We start from the raw sequence: 10,594 nt of genomic DNA on the forward strand, positions 1-10,594 counted from the left end.
TCTTTGTCTCTCTCTCTCTCTCTCCTAAGCATGACCTCAATACATGCTTTCCAACTGTGAGCAGATGGCTAGGAAAAGAAGGCCCATATTCTGTGTCATCCGCTGTGGGACCTTCCCAGGAACAGTGTGTGCATTTCACTAGGGCCTGCTTTGTTGTGGGGGTGGGGGCTAGGGAAAGGGGGATGTCACAGGCTGGGAGGCCACTCTGTCTCATAGAGACCAAGAAGCAGGTGGAACACACTCTGGTCATCCCTGGCAGTAGCTGCCGTGTTCCCTGTTGTGTGTACAGTGTGCCTAGACCGTTGCCTGAGAAATGATTGATCCACCACTCACAGCTTGAGTGGTGCCCCCTTCCTCACCCCAGCTTTCTGCCCCAGGCCTATGCTCTTGCCTTGGGCTGGTATGCAGTTGTGGTGGGCTGTGCCCTATACCCACTGGGTGCTAATGATGGGCATCCAGGCCCGAGGAAGGAAGAGGGAGGCTGGGGGCCTGTGACCTGGCGGGGTGCCTAATCCGGCTTGGCTTGTGGTGACTACAGAGGCAGGGGGAGCCCTGGGCACTGCTGGGCCCTGTGTTTGAGGCCATAGCCAGCCCCCACCCACCCACCTATAGCAGAGAGAAGTTCAGGGTCCTGGCACTGCAGATGCATCCCAGCTCTGGATTTTTCCCTCATCAAATCAGCATAGGGTCCTTGAGTGTCTGAAATGTCCACAGCATCCCTTGGATCAGACATGCTTTGCCTTCTGGATTTTCATATCAAGTGTGCATTGCACCAAAAGATAGATGATTATTCCAGTTGATAAAAACATCATTCTCTGTTTTGTTCCATCCTTTGTAATGGTGTTCTCATTGTTTACTTCCTATGCTTTCACTTTTTAATTATGTTTACTTTTATTAATTTATTAATGAGGGAGAGGGAGGTAGAAAAAACAGGACATCACTGGTTCATGGAAGGCCAGGGATCGAACTTGAGACCTCATGTTAAAAGTCCAGTGCTGGGGGCCAGGCGGTGGTGCACCTGGTTAAGGGCTCATATCACAGAGCACAAGGACCCAGGTTCAAGCCTCTGATCCCCACCTGCAGAGGGAAAGCTTCATGAGTGGTAAAGCAGGGCTTCAGGTGTCTCTTTTTCTTTCTCCCTCTCTCTCTCTTCCTCCCTTCTCAATTTCTTTCTGTCTCTCCAGTAATAAATAAATAAAAATATTTAAAGAGTCCAGTGCTTCATCCATTACACCATCTCCTGGGCACATTTTTTGTTTTGTTTACCAGAACACTGCTCAGCTCCAGTTTATGCTGGTGCTGGGGATTGAACCTGGGAACTCTGAGCCACTATTGCTAGCTCCCTGACCCTCTATCTGAAATGTAATATGATAAAATCAGTCAGCAACTATGGAGTAATGTATACCTTAGTGACACACACTATATGTCTTTCTGTAGATTTATTTATTTATTTTGCCTCCAGGGTTATTGCCGGGGCTCGGTGCCTGCACTACAAATCCACCGCTCCTGGAGACCATTTTTTCCCCTTTTGTTGCCTTTGTTGTTTTATTACTGTTGTGGTTATTATTGTTGTTGTTTTATTGCTGTCGTTGGATAGAACAGAGAGAAATTGAGAGAGATGAGAGATAGAGAGGGGGAGAGACAGACACCTACAGACCTTCACTCCCCTGCAGGTGGGGAGCCAGGGGCTCAAACCTGGATCCTTATGCCAGTCCTTGCACTTCGTGCCACATGCACTTAACCCATTGCACTACCGCCCAACTCCCTATAGATTTATTTTATGTATTCATTTATTTACTTACTTTTACCAGAGAACTGCACAGCTCTGGCTTATGGTGATATGAGGGGACTGAACCTGGGTCCTTGCAGCTTCTGGCAGGAATGTTTTTTACAGAAGGATTGTGATATCTCCTTGGCTACGTATGCTTTCAGATTCCTTTCCTGATGCCTCAATGGCTGTCCAGTGCCAACTTGCAGGAGCAGAGTCCAGGCTCTGTAAGCTTGGTGGAGGGAGGGAAGGAAGGAGCTGTGACTCTTTGCAGGACTCCTGATTCTTGGGCTTTAGAGTGAGACTAGGATTGGGTGAGGGACCAGGCCCCAACTTCTCCAGCCTTCCAAGGACCTCAGCCCATTTCTCCTGTGTCTGTTCTCTCAGTTTTAGAGTTTTCACAGCCACTTTCAATGCTGTTTGCCCTTCATAAGCCAGACAGATGCAGAGTATAGGGGAAAGACACCAGTCATAGTAGAGCAGCCCCAGGCTGTGGACCTCACCCTGCTCACCTTGGAGTATGCTTGCTGTCTGCAGCAATGTCACATCTGTGTCCCCCTAGCTACTTCCTCTAAGCAGTGGGACTACCCACTCCTCATAGATGAGCCATTGCCTAGCCTCTAAGGTTCACTGAGGCCTTGTGAGGTATTCAAGTTCTTTAGTCATACACATACGTGTATTGTGTATTGAGTTTAATTTTTTTTATTTGATAGAGATAGCCAGAGGTCAAAAGGAAGGGGGAGACAGAGAGGGAAAGAGACAGAGAGACACCTGCAGCACTGCTTCAACACTTGCAAAGCTTTCCCCCTGCAGGTGGGGGCCGGGGGCTCAAACCTGGGTCTTTGAGCATTTGCAACATGTGCTCTCAACCAGGTGCGCCACCACCTTGCCCCTGCATATTGAATTTAATTTTGGAGGCTGGAAAACTAGCTCGACTGGTAGAGCATCAGAATTGCATGCCTGACATTCTCAGTTCAATCCCTGGTGCCACAGGTACCAGGGCGGTGCTATGGTGTCTCTCTCCCTCTTTCACTCATGTGAACCTCTCTCTCATGTGATAAATAAAGTAAATATGAAAGCTAGAATTTGATTTTTGCTTAATTCAATAGCTGTGTCATACTCATGGTCAACATTGAATAAATTAGTTGGTATCATCTATTACATGAATTTTACTCCTTAGGAAAAAAGTGCAGGCTGGGCAGGCATAGATAATATAATGTCTGTGCAAACAAACTGTCATGCCTCAGGCTCCTAAGTTCCAGGTTCAATCCCCCACAACACCATAAGCCAGAGCTTACCAGTGCTCTGGTAAAAAAAAAAAGGGGGGGGGAACAGTATTGTTTCCAGATAATATTTATTTATTTGTTTGTTTGTTTATTTATTTTTATGTGGTTCTGGGAAATGAATCTAGGGCCTTGCTGATGCACAGTACCTCTGAGTGACCTCCCTGGCCCAATGTTCTAGTCTTTCTCTCTCTCTCTCTCTCTCTCTCTTTTTTTTTTTTTAGAAAAAGAGAGACAGAAACAGAGGAGAGACACCACAGCTAGCTTGCTCCCATCCTCTAGACAGCATTTAACACACCTTTTGTATATGTCTTGCACTGTGCCCAAGTGCTGACCTTGGCATCATTTCCTATGACTCACAAAAGACCTGCAGGGAGATACAGTTGTGCCCATTTTGCAGGTGGGAACACAAAGGGTCTGAGAGTTGGAGGGGTGGACTATTGGCCATCAGGAAGGGGATTAACATGACATTGGACTGGTGTGACAGAGATGATGGAGCTGGCTCCTTTGATGCAGGGTCAGAGAGATGGAGCAACAGGCAAGGGGACCCAAGGGGAGACCGAAAGCAAAAGTATGGGGCAGCCCTGACTCCAGGAGAGCTTGGGGCAGAACTGTGACCTGAAAAGTCCCCAGAGGAAGCCCAGTGGAGCCACCCTCTCTATTGGGCAGGGCCATTGTTTTTCAATCCCTTTGTGCCTCCTCAGTTGAGATAGAGCCGGGTGACTTCTGCCTGCAATTGGCGTGGACTGCTTCCTGTTCCGCTGCCTGTGACTGGGCTACTTTCTTTGTTTTTTAACCTCTTCCCCCGTGTTTACCTCATCCTGCCCTTGCCTCCTCCCCATACATAGAAAGAGCGAGCATCTGACCCAGCCAGCCTCACTGGGGGTGAGCTGTGTGTAAAAATACATGGGGTTGAGCCATTTCCTGCTGCTTCTGCTGCTGTGTGGTGATAAGACAGCCGGGACACAACTGGGGACAGACCGTTCCTCCCTCCACCCGTGGGGCAGCGGCCTGGGACGGGCCCCTCCATGTTGCTCGCATCCTCTCACCTGCCTCTCCCTGTGGGCTTGTCTTCCTGAACTTTCTTCCTTGGGCTCTCTTCATCCTTCATGTCATCCTGATGTGCCTGGGAAGCCCGCTCATGAGGAAGAGGGGTTGTCATCTCCTTGCCTGTTCCCTCCCTTCAAAGCTGGGTGGCTGGGGCTCTTGAGCCTCCAAACTCAACCCTGCTCCCCTTGGTTCGGACTCTGCTCCTGGGACTGAGTCCTCAGGGCTTTGGCCAGCAGTGTGGGTGGGAGTGAGTAGACTCCTTTCTTGCTTCTGGGAGGCTGGGGCAACTTGGTGCCCCCATCATGAAGCGGAAGAGGTTGTTCACCATCCCAGAGAGCTGGAAGGTAATGGGGGGGGATAGGGAGTGCTCCAGCAGGGCAGGGTGACCCTTCTGAACGGTGTTAGGGAAGCATGGGAGGGTGGGGAGGCTGCCTACTCCTGCCTGGGGTCAGAGCATGGGTACAAGTCAGCTTTGTGGGGAACTCAGAACTCAACCCTGTGAGTACGCTGAAGTCTCTGACCAGTTTGGTCCAAGTGATGTCACAACAATCTGGGCTGGAGAGCTGGTCTCTTGTGGCTGTGTAACCCTGAGCTATTTGGTTGAACTCTCTGGACTTACGGAGTGGCCGCTCTGCCTAGGCTACATTTTAGTGATGGGATAGAACTGGAGGTAGAGAAGGGAGAGCCCTTCAGGATGGCAAGGGAAGACCGTCCTTATCCTTTGGGGCTTTCTCCGAAGCGTCCTATTCACCTGCATCCTCTTCCCGGCACCAAAGCCAAGCATAGGTGTTGGGGTAAGGGGTCACTTGAGAACCCTGTGTCCCCTCCCATGGACTCATGTTGCCTCTTGCTTCATCCCCAAGGTGGACAAGGGGGACCCAAGCCTGGCCAGCGGCCCCGGCCAAGGTGATGCTGATGGCCCCATCAGCCTGGATGTGCCTGACGGGGCCCCAGACCCACAGCGGACCAAGGTAGCCATCGACCACCTGCACCAGAAGATCCTAAAGATCACGGAGCAGATCAAGATCGAGCAGGAGGCACGTGACGACAATGTAGCAGAGTACCTGAAGCTGGCCAACAATGCTGACAAGCAGCAGGTGTCGCGCATCAAGCAGGTGTTTGAGAAGAAGAACCAGAAGTCGGCACAGACCATTGCGCAGCTGCACAAGAAGCTGGAGCACTACCGCCGGCGCCTCAAGGAGATTGAGCAGAACGGGCCATCACGCCAGCCCAAGGACGTGCTGCGGGATATGCAGCAGGGCCTCAAGGACGTGGGCGCCAACGTGCGTGCAGGCATCAGCGGCTTCAGTGGAGGAGTAGTGGAGGGTGTCAAGGGCAGTCTGTCCGGCCTGTCGCAGGCCACTCACAGTGCTGTGGTGTCCAAGCCGCGCGAGTTTGCCAGCCTCATCCGCAACAAGTTTGGTAGCGCCGACAACATTGCGCACCTCAAGGACCCGCTGGACGATGGGCCCCCTGAGGAGGCGGCCCGTGCACTGAGTGGCAGCGCCACACTTGTGTCCAGCCCCAAATACGGCAGCGACGACGAGTGTTCTAGCGCCAGCGCCAGCTCAGCCGGGGCAGGCAGCAACTCGGGGGCTGGGGCCATGGGGGTACTGGGGAGCCCCAAGTCCAACACGTTGTACGGGGCGCCTGCCAACTTGGACGCGCTGCTGGAGGAGCTGCGGGAGATCAGGGAGGGCCAGACCCACCTGGAGGACTCCATGGAGGACCTGAAAGCGCAGCTGCAGCGGGATTATACCTACATGACGCAGTGCCTGCAAGAGGAGCGCTACAGGTGGGTGTCCCTGCCCCTGGCACCTGGCACCCGGCACTCAGATTGCCCCTTGGGCAGGCAGGGCCTGTGGAGCATCCCTGCTCCATGGTGCTGTGATCAGTGTACAGAAAGGGACATTGGGGAGTCGGGTGGTAGCGCAGCGGGTTAAGCGATGTGGCGCAAAGCACAAGGACCAGCATGAAGATCCTGGTTCGAGACCCTGGCTCCCCACCTGCAGGGGAGTCGCTTCATAGGTGGTGAAGCAGGTCTGCAGGTGTCTACCTTTCTCTCCCCCTCTCTGTCTTCCCTTCCTCTCTCCATTTCTCTCTGTCCTATCCAACAACGACATCAATAACAACAACAATAGTAACTATAACAACAATAAAAACAAGGGCAACAAAAAAGAAATAAATATATATTAAAAAAAAAAAAAAAGAAAGGGAAACTGAGGGAGGAACTATGTGCTAGCACTGGGTCCAGAATCCCAGGATTCAGACCCCAACTCTTCTGGTCACCTTGTTCTGAATTGGGGGTGACATGAATGAGCCTTGCCTCCCAGGCTCATTTTGAAGAGGAAATGAGTCCAATCAACCCCCCAAAATTGGAAATGTGACCCTGGGCGGCTGGGTGTGAGCAATGCAGCTCTGAGGCCCTACCCTCCACCTGCTCTGCTCTGCACCTCTCCAGGGGAACTTTTCCTTTAACACTTCCCTTCTTTTGCATTCCTGGCTAGAGTCCTTTCTGCTCAGTTCTGGCTTATAGTGGTGCTGGGGATTGACCCTGGGACTTTGGAGCTCCAGACATTCTTTTGCATAACTATTATGATCTCTCCTTGGGTCCTTTTCCTTCTTTATATATTAGGTTGTTGGAAAAGTCATGATGCATTTTTGCCTAGAGAAACATAGAAAAATATGTCAAGGGAGTTGGGCGGTAGTGTAGTGGGTTAAGCGCACGTGGTACAAAGTGCAAGGACCGATGTAAGGATCCCGGTTCGAGCCCCTGGCTCCCCACCTGCAGGGGAGTCGCTTCACAGGTGGTGAAGCAGGTCTGCAGGTGTCTGTCTTTCTCTTCCCCTCTGTCTTCCCCTCCTCTCCCCATTTCTCTCTATCCTGTCCAGCGATGATGACAACATCCATAACTACAACAATAAAAAACAACACAAGGACAACCAAAAAAGGGAATAAATGAATAAATAAAAATATGTCAAGTCTTCTACGACAGATATGATGATGACTTAGAAGATGGAGAGTGAGCCTTCAGGAAAACTAACCATAATCCCCTCCCACCCCAGCAGCCATCTCTCTACATTTCGAGTTTTAGTGCAGGGGTGGGTGTCTGCTGCCCAGGAGAGCCTCTTAGCAGGGGGCAGGGTGGGGGAGCCAATCCACCCCTGGTTCCTCTGTTTCTGAGCCAGGCAGCCTTAGACAGGTTCTGTGAGTTGGAGCCTTAGTCCCATCATCTGTGAAATGGAGTGACACTAGCACTAGCCGCACAGAGTTTTCAGGGTCCTCTAATCCTCTGAGCTAGTGTAGCCAGGTGAGCAGTCGCTTCCATTACTGTTGTGTTGAGGTTAGAGCAGGGTCAACTCCCTGGGGAGGGCAGGGTCACTGCAAAGAATGAATGGATGGAGCCCTGGGAGAAGAGGAGGGAGCTGGGGCAGTCAGGACTGGAGTTACGCTCTCTCCCTCTGCCAGGTACGAACGTCTGGAGGAGCAGCTCAATGACCTGACAGAGCTGCACCAGAACGAGATGACCAACCTGAAGCAGGAGCTGGCCAGCATGGAGGAGAAGGTGGCCTACCAGTCCTATGAGAGGGCTCGGGACATCCAGGTATGGCAGAGCCGGCGGGTGGGGTGGGGCTCAGGGAAACAGAGGGGCGGGTAGGGGTGGGAGGACCCTGGTTATCCTGAGCGCCCCGTGCCCTCTGCCCCACAGGAGGCTGTGGAGTCCTGTCTGACCCGGGTCACCAAGCTGGAGCTGCAGCAGCAGCAGCAGCAGGTGGTGCAGCTGGAGGGTGTGGAGAACGCCAACGCGCGCGCGCTGCTGGGCAAGTTCATCAACGTCATCCTGGCGCTCATGGCCGTGCTGCTGGTGTTCGTGTCCACCATCGCCAACTTCATCACGCCACTCATGAAGACGCGCCTGCGCATCACCAGCACCGCCCTCCTGGTCCTTGTCCTCTTCTTCCTCTGGAAACACTGGGACTCCCTCACCTACCTCCTTGAGCACGTGCTGCTGCCCAGCTGAGGAGCCAGCCTGGCCCCCGCATCCCCCCTCCCCACTGCCTGCGCCTCTCCGGGAGGGACCCTGGGACCCCCACGTCCCTTAGACTTCTTCACGTGCCCGGTTTGGCCATCTGCACAAAGTGTCCATTCCAGCACCATCGGCCCCTCTGCTCAGTCCTCACTTCTGTCTGTCGCCTCCTTCCTGTTGGCCCAGAGGGAGCCTGGGAGGAAACCCTGGCTGGGGACACAGGAGCCACCTGTGGGCAAATGGACTAAGGAGAACAGCAACATAGACTGTGCCACTCTTTGGTTCACCCAGGGTCAAGGCAGCCGATGACAACAGGGACAAGGGAGGACCCATGCTGAGCTCCCCCTTACAGAGATGGTCAGAAGGAAGGCAAGAGTGTGCATGAGAGGGGCTCCCAACCTTTGGGGCATTGCAGGACCAGCATCAGCCTTGCTGGGTAGAGGCTGGGTTCTGGGATGGGCCCTTCTGGGGTCTGAAGGCTACAGGCTCTGGAGGCCAGGCGGGTGTGACTTTGGACCATGTTTTCCCTGGGATTCTTTCTGCCTGGCACTGAGTTTGCTTCTTTCAGGGAAATAGGCCCCAGAGGCCCCAAGCCTCAGCCCTTTGGCCTCTGGGGGAGAATTGGGTTCTATTTATTTATTTATTTATTTATTTGTACCTTCCTGCACCCCTTCCCCGCCCTCTCTCTGGAGCCAGGGTTTATTCCTGACTATCAGGCTCTTCCACACCATTCAGCCTTTGTGCTATCCTGCCAGGGAGCCCTGGGGCCAGACCACCCAGCCCCAATCCCCCCCCAGAACAGCCCCAGCCAGAGTGGCAGGAGCGAAGTCTCTCTTTTCTATGTCTGTTGACTTCATATGTGTGTCTTTGTGTGGAGGAGTTGTTTGTGGCTTTTTTTTTTAAAGGCTCTGGAGTGTTGTGTGTGGTGTATGGTTTCTCCTCTTCTCCTCCTAGCCTCTCCACAGGCACTTCCAGGAAGTGAGGGTTTCTCAGAGGAGGAGGAGAGAGAAATCTCCTCCGTGGGGGAGGGCAGTACCTGCCCACTGTTGTGGAACCCCCCTGCCTGAGAAATAAATATTCTCTACATTTTCAAACCACCCTGTCTAGTGTTGGCTGGTTCTACTGTCTCTCTCCATGGAAACCGAGGCCCTCCCTACACACCCAGGCATTCTGGTTAGCAGACTCCCTAGTTGACCTTAGACCTCCCTCCAGATCCAAGCAAGTCAGCTTCCAACTGTCCTTTCCTGCCGATGAAGAGGTGACATGAGCCCACTCCCTCCAGCCCTCCAGCTAGAGAATTCCCTAGCTTTTGAAGACTGGGATCTGGAAGTTTGAGTGACAGCAGTCATGCCCAGGTGTGTCCATGAGAGGGCAGCAGTGTCCTTCTTCAACCCTCTCTCTAGGTTCAGCCCTGGATGGAGGCCTTTGGTGGCACACTCTAGGCCAGATCCAGTCAGATCCCAGGTCACCCTGGAGCTGGACCATGGCCTTGAGATCAGGGTGAGGCCCTGACTGCCTGCAGTAGTTATGGGCACCCATAGTGGGCATTGGGCTCCTGTGGGAGCTGGGGGGGGCGGGATAAGGAGGGACGATGGCCTCCAGCAGAAGGGTTGTGGGGAAGGCACCACCCTAGTTCCTGGGCCATAGTTAATTGGTACACCTGAGGCTCTCCTGAGCCTCAGTTTCCCCATCTGTAAGGTTGGATGGGTGCAGCAGCTGCTGTTTCAAAAGGCTTTGCCACCTGTGTTTCTGTGGATTTCGGGAGGCAACAGTGGCAGCTATGCCCAAGCCATGCCAGATGGGGTCAGAGAAGGGACCTCCTGAGCAGGGGGTGCTCTGGGGGTCTGCCCTCAGCTGTTGGACTCACCTGGAACCAGTCTGACCAGGTGACTTCAGGGGCCCTCCCAGCACATCTCCCAAGGAGGCTGGAACCCACATTCCTGGGCTCCTGGTAGGGGGTGGCTGGCTGTAGGCATTTCCTGAATTCCTACCAAGGTCAGGCCTTCCCTGGGTTCTGAAATGTCACTGTCAGCCTGAGTTCACACTGAAAGGGAGGAAGAGACTCATTCTGGATCCCAGGGTTGCAAAGTGCAGGTCAGCAGAAAGGGGAAGCCAGCCCAGCCAGCATCCTCCTGTCCAGAAAGGACAATCAGTCCAGGCAGTGGGTGGAGTGGCCTTGACAAAGGGGAGGATGTGGGGGCTAGGGTGTCCCCAAGTGAAGTTGTGTCTTTCCCACTTTATGTCTGAGCCTCTTTCCTCAGAAGGAAGGGGGTGACCTCCCACTCCAGACCTGTACCCTCCCTGCCAGGGGTTCACAGGATGAGCCACCACATGGGTGGCCTTCTCTGCAGGGGGCAGACTGGCAGTCTGTCCCGAGACTTCAGTGACTGTGGGGTCAGCTGAGTGGCACTGGTCCTCGGTGCAGCAGTGCTGCCTGGCAGGGGCCCAGAGTGGCTGTGTGCAGAG

General features: G+C 53.5%; 1 protein-coding gene across 8 annotated transcripts in view; it reads left to right on the forward strand.

The window, feature by feature from the left end:
- Positions 1 to 8,400, forward strand: part of TMCC2 (transmembrane and coiled-coil domain family 2) — a 46,148-nt gene extending 37,748 nt beyond the window's left edge. For 7 of the 8 annotated variants that reach the window (XM_007523136.3, XM_060178697.1, XM_060178698.1 and 4 more), the window contains 3 exons: positions 4,965 to 5,896; positions 7,570 to 7,705; positions 7,811 to 8,400. In XM_007523136.3, coding sequence (XP_007523198.1) covers positions 4,965 to 5,896; positions 7,570 to 7,705; positions 7,811 to 8,122 — 1,380 coding nt within the window. In that variant the 3' untranslated portion in view covers positions 8,123 to 8,400. Of the gene's footprint in view, positions 1 to 4,285; positions 4,446 to 4,964; positions 5,897 to 7,569; positions 7,706 to 7,810 lie in introns of those variants that run through there. The other variant, XM_060178701.1, reaches the window with a different exon arrangement.
- Positions 8,401 to 10,594: the final 2,194 nt, after the last annotated feature.

Source organism: Erinaceus europaeus, chromosome 19 (assembly GCF_950295315.1).
Source record: "Erinaceus europaeus chromosome 19, mEriEur2.1, whole genome shotgun sequence".
NCBI lineage: Eukaryota > Metazoa > Chordata > Mammalia > Eulipotyphla > Erinaceidae > Erinaceus > Erinaceus europaeus.